Source organism: Saccoglossus kowalevskii, chromosome 4 (genome assembly GCF_978046115.1).
Source record: "Saccoglossus kowalevskii chromosome 4, keSacKowa6.1, whole genome shotgun sequence".
NCBI lineage: Eukaryota > Metazoa > Hemichordata > Enteropneusta > Harrimaniidae > Saccoglossus > Saccoglossus kowalevskii.
In genome coordinates, this window is record NC_140644.1 from 33,474,543 (window position 1) to 33,490,500 (window position 15,958).

Genomic DNA, 15,958 nt, shown 5'->3' on the forward strand with positions numbered 1-15,958 from the left:
GCGTCTTGAGGCAGAATGTAATTTAATGTGACGGGACGTTATATGATGTGTTGTGGCGGGTTGTGACGTGAAGACGTATGTCGTGGTAGATGTGTGGTTGCATCTTGTGGCATGATGTAATTTAATGTGACGGTACGTTATACGATGTGTTGTGGCGTGGAGACGTATGTTTTGGCGGATGTGTGGTTGCGTCTTGTGGAATGATGTAATTTAATGTGACAGGATGTTATAAGATGTGGTGTGGCGAGTTGTGGCGCGGAGACATGTGTCGTGGCGGATGTGTTGTTGCGACTTGTGGCAGAATGTAATTTAATGTGACGGGACGTTATATGATGTGTTGTGGCGGGTTGTGGCGTGGAGACGTATGTCGTGGCAGATGTGTGGTTGCGTCTTGTGGCAGGATGTAATTTAATGTGACGGGACGTTATATGATGTGTTGTGCGGGATGTGGCGTGGAGACGTATGTCTTGGTAGATGTGTGGTTGCGTCTTGTGGCATGATATAAGTAAATGTGACAGGAAGTTATATGATGTGGTGTGGCGAGTTGTGGCGTGGAGGCATATGTCGTGGCGGATGTGTTGTTGCGTCATGTGGCAGAATGTAATTTAATGTGACGGAACGTTATATGATGTGTTGTGGCGTGGAGACGTATGTTGTGGCGGATGTGTGGTTGCGTCTTGTGGAATGATGTAATTTAATGTGACGGGACGTTATATGATGTGTCGTGGCGAGTTGGGGCGTAGAGACATATGTCGCGGCGGATGTGTGGTTGTGTCTTGTGGCATGATGTAATTTAATGTGACGGGACGTTATATAATGTGTTGTGGCGTGGAGATGTATGTTGTGGAGGATGCGTGGTTGCGTCTTGTGGCATGATGTAATTGAATGTGACGGGACGTTAAATGATGTGTTGTGGCGAGTTGTGGCGTGGAGACATATGTCGTGGCGGATATGTGGTTGCCTCTTGTGGCATGATGTAATTTAATGTGACGAGACGTTATATGATGTGTTGTGGCGGGTTGTGGCGTGGAGACGTGTGTCTTGGTAGATGTGTGGTTGCGTCTTGTGGCATGATATAAGTAAATGTGACAGGAAGTTATATGATGTGGTGTGGCGAGTTGTGGCGTGGAGACATATGTCGTGGCGAATGTGTTGTTGCGTCTTGTGGCATGATGTAATTTAATGTGACGGGACGTTATATGATGTGTTGTGGCGTGGAGACGTATGTTGTGGCGGATGTGTGGTTGCGTCTTGTGGAATGATGTAATTTAATGTGATGGGACATTATATGATGTGTCGTGGCGAGTTGTGGCGTGGAGACATATGTCTTGGTAGATGTGTGGTTGCGTCTTGTGGCATGATGTAATTTAATGTGACGGGACGTTATATGATGTGTTGTGGCGAGTTGTGGCGTGGAGACGTATGTCGTGGTAGATGTGTGGTTGTGTCTCGTGGCATGATGCAATTTAATGTGACGGGACATTATATGATGTGTTGTGGCGTGGAGACGTATGTTGTGGCGGATGTGTGGTTGCGTCTTGTGGCATGATGTAATTGAATGTGACGGGATGTTATACGATGTGTTGTGGCGAGTTGTGGCGTGGTGACGTATGTCGTGGAGGATGTGTGGTTGCGTCTTGTGGCATGCTGTAATTTAATGTGACGTGACGTTATATGCTGTGTTGTGACGAGTTGTGGCGTTGAAACGTATGTCGTGGCGGATGTGTGGTTGCGTCTTGTGGCATGCTGTAATTTAATGTGACGTGACGTTATATGATGTGTTGTGGCGAGTTGTGGCGTGGAGGCGTATGTCGTGGCGGATTTGTGGTTGCGTCTTGTGGCATGCTTTAATTTAATGTGACAGGATGTTATAAGGCGTGGTGTTGCGAGTTGTGGCATGGAGACATATGTCGTTTTGGATGTGTTGTTGTGTCTTGAGGCAGAATGTAATTTAATGTGACGGGACGTTATATGATGTGTTGTGGCGGGTTGTGGCGTGAAGACGTATGTCGTGGTAGATGTGTGGTTGCATCTTGTGGCATGATGTAATTTAATGTGACGTTACGTTATATGATGTGTTGTGGCGTGGAGGCGGTTGTGTGGTTGCGTCTTGTGGAATGATGTAATTTAATGTGACGGGATGTTATAAGATGTGGTGTGGCGAGTTTTGGCGTGGAGACATATGTCGTGGCGGATGTGTTGTTGCGTCTTGTGGCAGAATGTAATTTAATGTGACGGGACGTTATATGATGTGTTGTGGCGAGTTGTGGCGTGGAAACGTATGTCGTGGCGGATGTGTTGTTGCGTCTTGTGGCATGATATAATTTAATGTGACGGGATGTTATATGATGTGTTGTGGCGGGTTATGGCGTGAAGACGTATGTCGAGGTAGATGTGTGGTTGCATCTTGTGGCTTGATGTAATTTAATGTGACGGGACGTTATATGATGTGTTGTGGCGTGGAGACGTATGTTGTGGCAGATGTGTGGTTGCGTCTTGTGGAATGATGTAATTTAATGTGATGGGACGTTATATGATGTGTCGTGGCGAGTTGTGGTGTAGAGACATATGTCGCGGTGGATGTGTGGTTGCGTCTTGTGGCATGATGTAATTTAATGTGACGGGACGTTATATGATGTGTTGTGGCGTGGAGATGTATGTTGTGGAGGATGCGTGGTTGCGTCTTGTGGCATGATGTAATTTAATGTGACGGGACGTTATATGATGTGTTGTGGCGGGTTGTGGCGTGGAGACGTATGTCGTGGCGGATGTGCGGTTGCGTCTTATGGCAGGATGTAATTTAATGTGACGGGACGTTATATGATGTGTTGTGGCGGGGTGTGGCGTGGAGACGTATGTCTTGGTAGATGTGTTGTTGCGTCTTGTGGCACGATATAAGTAAATGTGACGGGAAGTTATATGATGTGTTGTGGCAGCTTGTGGTGTGGAGACGTATGTCATGGTAGATGTGTGGTTGCGTATTGTGGCATGATGTAATTTAATGTGACGGGACGTTATATGATGTGTTGTGGCGTGGAGACGTATGTTGTGGCGGATGTGTGGTTGCGTCTTGTGGAATGATGTAATTTAATGTGACGGAACATTATATGATGTGTCGTGGCGAGTTGTGGCGTGGAGACGTATGTCGTGGTAGATGTGTGGTTGCGTCTTGTGGAATGATGTAATTTAATGTGACGGGATGTTATATGAAATGTTGTGGTGTAGAGACGTATGTTGTGGCGGATGTATAGTTGCGTCTTGTGGAATGATGTAATTTAATGTGACGGGACATTATATGATGTGTCGTGGCGAGTTGTGGCATGGAGACGTATGTCGTGGTAGATGTGTGCTTGCGTCTTGTGGAATGATGTAATTTAATGTGACGGGACATTATATGATGTGTCGTGGCGAGTTGTGGCGTGGAGACGTTTGTCGTGGTAGATGTGTGGTTGCGTCTTGTGGCATGATGTAATTTAATGTGACGGGACGTTATATGATGTGTTGTGGCGTGGAGACGTATGTTGTGGCGGATGTGTGGTTGCGTCTTGTGGCATGATGTAATTGAATGTGACGGGATGTTATATGATGTGTTGTGGCGAGTTGTGGCGTGGAGACGTATGTCGTGGAGGATGTGTGGTTGCGTCTTGTGGCATGCTGTAATTTAATGTGACGTGACGTTATATGATGTGTTGTGACGAGTTGTGGCGTGGAAACGTATGTCGTGGCGGATGTGTGGTTGCGTCTTGTGGCATGCTGTAATTTAATGTGACGTGACGTTATATGATGTATTGTGGCGAGTTGTGGCGTGGAGACGTATGTCGTGGCGGATGTTTGGTTGCGTCTTGTGGCATGCTTTAATTTAATGTGACGTGACGTTATATGATGTGTTGTGACGAGTTGTGGCATGGAAACGTATGTCGTGGCGGATGTGTGGTTGCGTCTTGTGGCATGCTGTAATTTAATGTGACGTGACGTTATATGATGTGTTGTGGCGAGTTGTGGCGTGGAGACGTATGTCGTGGCGGATGTGTGGTTGCGTCTTGTAGCATGGTGTAATTTAATGTGACGGGACGTTATATGAAGTATTGTGGCGGGATAAAGCGTTGCGTAATTTGAAGTGACGGGCCGGGTGACGGGATGTGTTGTGCTGTATAGCTATGTAATTCAAGCTGGTATTTTTTTATAGATTTTATTATTCATTCTTTTCGTCTGTTTTTTTTCAGTTTGAAAAATGTGTTCTCACTGGAGCCTTCACCCCTTGTCTCTTTCATAGAGACTGTGTACAGTTGATTTTAGTTCTTGGGTTTCCTGTTATTTGACTTGACAGGATATATTGCGGTCTGTCTAAACATTATGTAATTTGTCGAGACGGGATGTATTATGGCGTGTTGTGGTGTGCCTTGATGTAATTTGACTTGGGAGGTATATTTGCGTGCTGGAATTTGATATATATTATATGTGATGTAATTTGACGTAACAAAATATGCCGTGCTGTGATGTAATTTGATTTGAGCAATGTGTTAAGGCATGACGTGACGTGATGTTTCTGACATGGCGTGCTGTGGCGTTGTCTGACGTGACGGGATGTATTGTGGCGGCTTGCTATTTTACGTGACGGGATGTATTGTAGCGGCTTGTTATTTTACGTGAAGGGATGTATTGTAGCGGCTTGTTATTTTATGTGACGGGATGTATTGTAGCGGCTTGTTATTTTACGTGATGGGATGTATTGTAGCGGCTTGTTATTTTATGTGACGGGATGTAATGTGGCGGCTTGTTATTTTACGTGACGGGATGTATTGTGGCGGCTTGTTATTTTACGTGACGGGATGTATTGTAGTGGCTTGTTATTTTACATGACGAGATGTATTGTAGCGACTTGTTATTTTACATGACGGGATGTATTGTAGTGGCTTGTTATTTTACTTGACGGGATGTATTGTAGCGGTTTGTTATTTTACGTGACGGGATATATTGTAGTGGCTTGTTATTTTACATGACGAGATGTATTGTAGCGGCTTGTTATTTTATTTGACGGGATGTATTGTAATGGCTTGTTATTTTACATGACGGGATGTATTGTGGCGGCTTGTTGTTTTACGTGACGGGATGTATTGTAGTGGCTTGTTATTTTACTTGACGGGATGTATTGTAATGGCTTGTTATTTTACATGACGGCATGTATTGTAGCGGCTTGTTATTTTACGTGACGGGATGTATTGTAGTGGCTTGTTATTTTACATGACGAGATGTATTGTAGCGGCTTGTTATTTTACATGACGAGATGTATTGTAGCGGCTTGTTATTTTACATGACGAGATGTATTGTAGCGGCTTGTTATTTTACTTGACGGGATGTATTGTAGCGGCTTGTTATTTTACATGACGAGATGTATTGTAGCGGCTTGTTATTTTACATAACGGGATGTATTGTAGTGGCTTGTTATTTTACTTGACGGGATGTATTGTAGCGGCTTGTTATTTTACATGACGAGATGTATTGTAGCGGCTTGTTATTTTACATGACGGGATGTATTGTAGTGGCTTGTTATTTTACTTGACGGGATGTATTGTAATGGCTTGTTATTTTACATGACGGGATGTATTGTAGCGGCTTGTTATTTTATGTGACGGGATGTATTGTAATGGCTTGTTATTTTACATGACGGGATGTATTGTAGCGGCTTGTTATTTTACGTGACGGGATGTATTGTAGTGGCTTGGTATTTTACATGACGAGATGTATTGTAGTGGCTTGTTATTTTACATGACGGGATGTATTGTAGTGGCTTGTTATTTTACTTGACGGGATGTATTGTAGCGGCTTGTTATTTTACGTGACGGGATGTATTGTATTGACTTGTTATTTTACATGACGAGATGTATTGTAGTGGCTTGTTATTTTACATGACGAGATGTATGTAGCGGCTTGTTATTTTACATGACGGGGTGTATTGTAGTGGCTTGTTATTTTACTTGATGGGATGTATTGTAGCGGCTTGTTATTTTACGTGACGGGATGTATTGTAGTGGCTTGTTATTTTACGTGACGGGATGTATTGTGGCGGCTTGTTATTTTACTTGACGGGATGTATTGTGGCGGCTTGTTATTTTACGTGACGGGATGTATTGTGGCGGCTTGTTATTTTACTTGACGGGATGTATTGTAGTGGCTTGTTATTTTACATGACGAGATGTATTGTAGCGGCTTGTTATTTTACATGACGAGATGTATTGTAGCGCTTGTTATTTTACATGACGAGATGTATTGTAGTTTCTTGTTATTTTACATGACGAGATGTATTGTAGTGGCTTGTTATTTTACATGACGAGATGTATTGTTGTGGCTTGTTATTTTACTTGACAGGATGTATTGTAGTGGTTTGTTATTTTACTTGACGGGATGTATTGTGGCGACTTGTTATTTTACGTGACGGGATGTATTGTAGTGGCTTGTTATTTTACGTGACGGGATGTATTGTAGTGGCTTGTTATTTTACATGACGGGATGTATTGTAGTGGCTTGTTATTTTACTTGATGGGATGTATTGTAGCGGCCTGTTATTTTACTAATGGGATGTATTGTAGTGGCTTGTTATTTTACGTGAAGGAATGTATTGTGGCGGCTTGTTATTTTACTTGACGGGATGTATTGTAGCGGCTTGTTATTTTACATGACGGGATGTATTGTAGTGGCTTACTATTTTACATGACAAGATGTATTGTAGGGCCTTGTTATTTTACTTGACGGGATGTATTGTAGCGGCTTGTTGTTTTACATGACGGGATGTATTGTAGTGGCTTGTTATTTTACATGACGGGATGTATTGTAATGGCTTGTTATTTTACATGACGGGATGTATTGTGGCGGCTTGTTATTTTACGTGACGAGATGTATTGTAGTGGCTTGTTATTTTACTTGACAGGATGTATTGTAGTGGTTTGTTATTTTACTTGACGGGATGTATTGTGGCGACTTGTTATTTTACGTGACGGGATGTATTGTAGTGGCTTGTTATTTTACGTGATGGGATGTATTGTAGTGGCTTGTTATTTTACTTGATGGGATGTATTGTAGTGGCTTGTTATTTTACGTGAAGGAATGTATTGTGGCGGCTTGTTATTTTACTTGACGGGATGTATTGTAGCGGCTTGTTATTTTACATGACGGGATGTATTGTAGTGGCTTGTTATTTTACATGACGGGATGTATTGTAGTGGCTTGTTATTTTACTTGATGGGATGTATTGTAGCGGCCTGTTATTTTACTTGATGGGATGTATTGTAGTGGCTTGTTATTTTACGTGAAGGAATGTATTGTGGCGGCTTGTTATTTTACTTGACGGGATGTATTGTAGCGGCTTGTTATTTTACATGACGGGATGTATTGTAGTGGCTTACTATTTTACATGACAAGATGTATTGTAGGGCCTTGTTATTTTACATGACGGGATGTATTGTAGCGGCTTGTTGTTTTACATGACGGGATGTATTGTAGTGGCTTGTTATTTTACATGACGGGATGTATTGTAATGGCTTGTTATTTTACATGACGGGATGTATTGTGGCGGCTTGTTATTTTACGTGACGAGATGTATTGTAGTGGCTTGTTATTTTACTTGACAGGATGTATTGTAGTGGTTTGTTATTTTACTTGACGGGATGTATTGTGGCGACTTGTTATTTTACGTGACGGGATGTATTGTAGTGGCTTGTTATTTTACGTGATGGGATGTATTGTAGTGGCTTGTTATTTTACTTGATGGGATGTATTGTAGTGGCTTGTTATTTTACGTGAAGGAATGTATTGTGGCGGCTTGTTATTTTACGTGACGGGATGTATTGTGGCGGCTTGTTATTTTACGTGACGGGATGTATTGTAGCGGCTTGTTATTTTACGTGACGGGATGTATTGTGGCGGCTTGTAATTTTATGTGATGGGATGTATTGTAGTGGCTGGCTATTTTACATGACAGGATGTATTGTAGCGGCTTGTTATTTTACTTGACGGGATGTATTGTGGCAGCTTGTTATTTTACGTGACGGCATGTATTGTAGCGGCTTGTTATTTTACATGATGGGATGTATTGTGGCGGCTTGTTATTTTACGTGACGGGATGTATTGTTGCGGCTTGTAATTTTACGTGACGAATGTATTGTAGCGGCTTGTTATTTTACGTGACGGGATGTATTGTAGTGGCTTGTTATTTTACATGACGGGATGTATTGTAGTGGCTTGTTATTTTACTTGATGGGATGTATTGTAGCGGCCTGTTATTTTACTAATGGGATGTATTGTAGTGGCTTGTTATTTTACGTGAAGGAATGTATTGTGGCGGCTTGTTATTTTACTTGACGGGATGTATTGTAGCGGCTTGTTATTTTACATGACGGGATGTATTGTAGTGGCTTACTATTTTACATGACAAGATGTATTGTAGGGCCTTGTTATTTTACTTGACGGGATGTATTGTAGCGGCTTGTTGTTTTACATGACGGGATGTATTGTAGTGGCTTGTTATTTTACATGACGGGATGTATTGTAATGGCTTGTTATTTTACATGACGGGATGTATTGTGGCGGCTTGTTATTTTACGTGACGAGATGTATTGTAGTGGCTTGTTATTTTACTTGACAGGATGTATTGTAGTGGTTTGTTATTTTACTTGACGGGATGTATTGTGGCGACTTGTTATTTTACGTGACGGGATGTATTGTAGTGGCTTGTTATTTTACGTGATGGGATGTATTGTAGTGGCTTGTTATTTTACTTGATGGGATGTATTGTAGTGGCTTGTTATTTTACGTGAAGGAATGTATTGTGGCGGCTTGTTATTTTACTTGACGGGATGTATTGTAGCGGCTTGTTATTTTACATGACGGGATGTATTGTAGTGGCTTGTTATTTTACATGACGGGATGTATTGTAGTGGCTTGTTATTTTACTTGATGGGATGTATTGTAGCGGCCTGTTATTTTACTTGATGGGATGTATTGTAGTGGCTTGTTATTTTACGTGAAGGAATGTATTGTGGCGGCTTGTTATTTTACTTGACGGGATGTATTGTAGCGGCTTGTTATTTTACATGACGGGATGTATTGTAGTGGCTTACTATTTTACATGACAAGATGTATTGTAGGGCCTTGTTATTTTACATGACGGGATGTATTGTAGCGGCTTGTTGTTTTACATGACGGGATGTATTGTAGTGGCTTGTTATTTTACATGACGGGATGTATTGTAATGGCTTGTTATTTTACATGACGGGATGTATTGTGGCGGCTTGTTATTTTACGTGACGAGATGTATTGTAGTGGCTTGTTATTTTACTTGACAGGATGTATTGTAGTGGTTTGTTATTTTACTTGACGGGATGTATTGTGGCGACTTGTTATTTTACGTGACGGGATGTATTGTAGTGGCTTGTTATTTTACGTGATGGGATGTATTGTAGTGGCTTGTTATTTTACTTGATGGGATGTATTGTAGTGGCTTGTTATTTTACGTGAAGGAATGTATTGTGGCGGCTTGTTATTTTACTTGACGGGATGTATTGTAGCGGCTTGTTATTTTACATAACGGGATGTATTGTAGTGGCTTACTATTTTACATGACGAGATGTATTGTAGGGCCTTGTTATTTTACATGACGGGATGTATTGTAGCGGCTTGTTGTTTTACATGACGGGATGTATTGTAGTGGCTTGTTATTTTACATGACGGGATGTATTGTAATGGCTTGTTATTTTACATGACGGGATGTATTGTGGCGGCTTGTTATTTTACGTGACAGCATGTATTGTAGTGGCTTGTTATTTTATGTGACGGGATGTATTGTAGTGGCTTGTTATTTTACGTGACGGGATGTATTGTAGCGGCTTGTTATTTTACTTGACGGGATGTATTGTAGCGGCTTGTTATTTTACGTGACGGGATGTATTGTAGCGGCTTGTTATTTTACGTGAAGGAATGTATTGTGGCGGCTTGTTTCTTTACGTGACGGGATGTATTGTAGCGGTTTGTTATTTTACGTTACGGGATGTATTGTAGTGGCTTGTTATTTTACATGACGCAATGTATTGTAGCGGCTTGTTATTTTACATGATAGCATGTATTGTAGCGCCTTGTTATTTTACGTGACGGGATGTATTGTGGCGGCTTGTTATTTTACGTGACGGGATGTATTGTAGCGGCTTGTTATTTTACGTGACGGGATGTATTGTGGCGGCTTGTAATTTTATGTGATGGGATGTATTGTAGTGGCTGGCTATTTTACATGACAGGATGTATTGTAGCGGCTTGTTATTTTACTTGACGGGATGTATTGTGGCAGCTTGTTATTTTACGTGACGGCATGTATTGTAGCGGCTTGTTATTTTACATGATGGGATGTATTGTGGCGGCTTGTTATTTTACGTGACGGGATGTATTGTTGCGGCTTGTAATTTTACGTGACGAATGTATTGTAGCGGCTTGTTATTTTACGTGACGGGATGTATTGTGGCGGCTTGTAATTTTATGTGATGGGATGTATTGTAGCGGCTGGCTATTTTACATGACGGGATGTATTGTAGCAGCTTGTTATTTTACGTGACGGGATGTATTGTGGCGGCTTGTTATTTTACGTGACGGGATGTATTGTGGCGTGATGTGATGTGACTTGAATTGTGTTGTTTGCTGATCGTTTGCCATGTCTATTATATATTAATGAGTATAGTTATGTTTCATGACGTGACGTATTGTTGACGTAATGTTGACGTGATACTGTGTGAGTTGTTTGTCCTGTCTACGTAATCAATGTAATTACTAATTTTTATTTATAGATCCCGCCTACTCTGCAATACTACTTGACCATGCTGAACAATTATTTGCTTTTGCAAACAACTATCTGGGTAATCACCCTGCAGGTAACTACTACAAGTAAGTTCAAAATTCGTACTAAATAACAATCCGAAATGTAAGATTGTTAATAGACATTACGGTAATTGTTAAAAAGAGATGAGCACATCTGATTACTATATGATGACGATATTATTAATATTGCAATATCATGATATAACCATGCGAAATAAATGAAAATTAATATAACAATACAATGTTAAATCTGTACTTTTACTCGTGACGTTTGAGCAGTTCATATTGGGCAACTCAAGCAATATAATAACATGTTCCTACTTTCTATTTTGCAGCGTCTCTGATTATGGAGACGAGATAGGTCTTGCTGCTTGCTGGTTGTACTTGGCTACAGGAAATGAAAGCTATTTACAAAAGGCCGAGGATCTTTATGTTGATCATGCTTTGTTCAAGAAAGGTTATGCATACGCATGGGGGATCAAGAATGCAGGAGTGCAGGTAAAAACAGCATATATATTTTATAATATTTGAGGTATATAATAGGGGTGTGAAATGTGAGGTTCATAATTCATAAAGTTTTTATTATTCGCGGAGATACTAGCAATGTTTATGTATGGTGTACACTATGAATGGTGTATACTATGAATGGTGTATACTATCTATGGTGTATACTATGTATGATGTATACTATGAATGGTTTATACTATGAATGGTGTATACTATGTATGGTGTATACTATGTATGATGTATACTATGAATGGTGTATACTATGAATGGTGTATACTATGTATGGTGTATACTATGTATGATGTATGCTATGTATGGTGTGTACTATTAATGGTGTATACTATGTGTGGTGTATATTATGTATGATGTATACTATGAGTGGTGTATACTATGAGTGGTGTGTACTATGAATGGTGTATACTATATATGGTGTATACCATGTATGGCGTATACTATGAATGGTGTATACTATACATGGTGTATATAATGTATGATGTATTCTATGTATGATGTACACTATGTATGGTGTATACTGTGTATGGTGTATACTATGAGTGGAGTATAACATGTATGGTGTATACTATGTATGGTGTATACTATGAGTGGTGTATTGTGTATACTATAAATGGTGTATACCATGTATGGTGTATACTATGCAAGGTGTATACTATGTACATGTATGGTGTATACCATGAATGGTGTATACTATGAATGGTGTATACTATTAATGGTGATTACTATGAATGGTGTATACCATGTATGGTGTATTGTATACTATGAATGGTGTATACTATGAATGATGTGTACTATTAACGGTGTGTACTATGAATGGTGTATACTATGTATGGTGTATACTATGAATGGTGTATACTATATATGGTGTATAACATGTATGGCGTATACTAAGAATGGTGTATACTATGTATGGTGTATTGTGTATACTATGAATGGTGTATACCATGTATGGTGTATTGTGTATACTATGAATGGTGTATACCATGTATGGTGTGTTGTGTATACTATGAATGGTGTATACTATGAATGATGTGTACTATTAACGTTGTGTACTATGAATGGTGTATACTATGTATGGTGTATACTATTAATGGTGATACTATGAATGCTGTATACCATGTATGGTGTATTTTGTATACTATGAATGGAGTATACCATGTATAGTGTATTGTGTATACTATGAATTGTGTATACCATGTATGGTGTATTGTGTATACTATGAATGATGTATAACATGTATGGTGTATATTATGTATGGTGTATACTATATATGGTGTATACTATGTATGGTGTATAATATGAATGATGTATACTATGTATGATGTGTATTATTAATGGTGTATACTATGAATGGTAAATACTATGATTGGTGTAAACTATGTATGGTGTATATAATGTATGATGTATACTATGTATGTTGTATACTATGATTGGTGTATACTATGTTTGGTGTATACTATGAATAGTGTATATTATGCATCGTGTATACTATGTATGGTGTATACTGTAAATAGTGTATATAATGTATGGTGTATATTACATATGGTGTATACCATGTATGGTGTATACTATGAATGGTGTACATTATGTATAGTGAATACTATGGATGATGTATACTATGAATGGTGTATATTATGAATGGTGTATATCATGTATGGTGTATACTATGAATGATGTATACTATGTATGGTGTATACTATATATGGTGTATATTATAGACGGTGTATACTATGAATAGTATATACTATGTGTGGTGTATACTATGTACAGTGTATATTATGTATGATGTATACTATGAATTGTGTATGCTATAATGGTGAATATTATAATGGTGTATACTATTATGGTGTATACTATGGATGGTGTATAATAAGAATGATGTATACTATTGATGGTGTATACTTTGAAGGGTGTATACTATTAATGGTGTATACTATGTATGGTGCATACTATGTATGGTGTATACTATGAATGATGTATACTATCAATGGTGTATATAATGTATGGTGCATACTATGTATGGTGTATACCATGTATGGCGTATACTATGGTGTATACTATGTATGGTGTATTGTGTATACTATAAATGGTGTATACCATGTATGGTGTATTGTGTATACTATGAATGGTGTATACTATGAAAGGTGTATAACATGTATGGTGTATACTATGAAAGGTGTATACTATGTCTGGTGTATACTATGAATGGTGTATACTATGAATGGTGTATACTATTAATGGTGATTTCTATGAATGGTATATACCATGTATGGTGTATTGTGTATACTATGAATGGTGTATACTATGAATGATGTGTACTATTTACGGTGTGTACTTTGAATGGTGTATACTATGAATGGTGTATACTATGTATGGTGTATACTATTAATGGTGATTACCATGAATGGTGTATACCATGTGTGGTGTATTGAGTATACTATGAATGGTGTATACTATGAATGATGTATACTATTAATGGTGATTACTATGAATTGTGTATACCACGTATTGTGTATTGTGTATACTATGAATGGAGTATACCATGTATGGTGTATTGTGTATACTATGAATGGTGTATTCCATGTATGGTGTATTGTGTATACTATGAATGATGAATAATATGTATGGTGGATACTATGTATGGTGTATAATATGAATGATGTATACTATGTATGATGTATATTATTAACGGTGTATACTATGAATGGTAATTACTATGAATGGTGTAAACTATGTATGGTGTATATAATGTATGATGTATACTATGTATGTTGTATACTATGAATGGTTTATACTATGTTTGGTGTATACTATGAATAGTGTATACTATGCATTGTGTATACTATGTATGGTGTATACTGTGAATAGTGTATATAATGTATGGTGTATACTATGTATAGTGTATATTATGTATGGTGTATACTATGAATGGTGTATATTATGTATGGTGTATACTATGTATAGTGAATACTATGAATGATGTGTACTATGTATGGTGAATACTATGAATCATGTATACTATGAATGGTGTATATTATGAATGGTGTATAGCATGTATGGTGTATACTATGAATGATATATACTATGTATGGTGTATACTATGAATGGTGTATACTATAATGGTGAATATTATAATGGTGTATACTATGTATGGTGTATACTATGAATGGTGTATACTATTAATGGTGTATACTATGTATGGTGCATACTATGTATGGTGTATACTATGAATGATGTATACTATGAATGGTGTATATAATGTATGGTGTATACTTTGTTTGATGTATACTATAAATGGTGTATACTATTAATGGTGTATACTATGAATGGTGTATGCCATGTATTGTGTATACTATGAATGGTGTATACTATGAATGGTGTATACCATGTAATTTGTATTGTGTATACTATAAATGGTGTATACACTGTATGATGTATACTATTAATGGTGTATTCTATGAATGGTGTGTACTATGAATGGTGTATACTATGAATGGTGTATACCATGTATTGTGTATACCATGTACGGCGTATACTATGAATGGTGTATACTATGAATGGTGTATATAATGTATGGTGTATACTATGTATGGTGTATACTCTGTACGGTGTATACTATGAATGGTCTATACTATGAGTGGGGATTACTATGAATGGTGTATACCATGCATGGTGTATTGTGTATACTATGAATGGTTTATACCATGTATGGTGTATTGTGTATACTATGAATGAAGTATACCATGTATGGTGTATTGTGTATACTATGAATGGTGTATACCATGTATGGTGTATTGTGTATGCTATGATTGATTTAAACATGTATGGTGTATACTATGTATGGTGTATAATATGAATGATGTATACTATGTATGATGTATATTATTAACGGTGTATACTATGAATGGTATTTACTATGAATAGTGTATACTATGAATAGTGTATACTATGCATTGTGTATACTATGTATGATGTATACTGTGAATAGTGTATATAATGTATGGTGTATACTATGTATATTGTATATTATGTATGGTGTATACTATGAATGGTGTATATTATGTATGGTGTATAATATGTATAGTGAATACTATGAATGATGTGTACTATGTATGGTGAATACTATGAATCATGTATACTATGAATGGTGTATATTATGAATGGTGTATAGCATATATGGTGTATACTATGAATGATATATACTATGTATGGTGTATACTATGAATGGTGTATACTATAATGGTGAATATTATAATGGTGTATACTATGTATGGTGTATACTACGAATGGTGTATAATAAGTATGATGTATACTATTGATGGTGTATACTATGAATGATGTATACTATGAATGGTGTATATAATGTATGGTGTATACTATGTTTGATGTATACTATAAATGGTGTATACTATGAATGGTGTATACCATGTATTGTGTATACTATGAATGGTGTATACTATGAATGGTGTATACCACGTATTGTTTATTGTGTATACTATGAATGGTGTATACACTCTATGATTTATACTATTAATGGTGTATTCTATGAATGGTGTGTACTATGAATGGTGTATACTATGAA

The 15,958-nt window shown here is 38.0% G+C and overlaps 1 protein-coding gene across 2 annotated transcripts in view; it reads left to right on the forward strand.

Annotated features, from left to right (window-relative positions):
* Positions 1–15,958, forward strand: part of LOC100366354 (uncharacterized) — a 169,348-nt gene that overhangs the window by 136,701 nt on the left and 16,689 nt on the right. For both annotated transcript variants that reach the window (XM_085498616.1, XM_085498615.1), the window contains exons 15-16: positions 10,824–10,920; positions 11,190–11,352. In XM_085498616.1, coding sequence (XP_085354742.1) covers positions 10,824–10,920; positions 11,190–11,352 — 260 coding nt within the window. The remainder of the gene's footprint in view (positions 1–10,823; positions 10,921–11,189; positions 11,353–15,958) is intronic.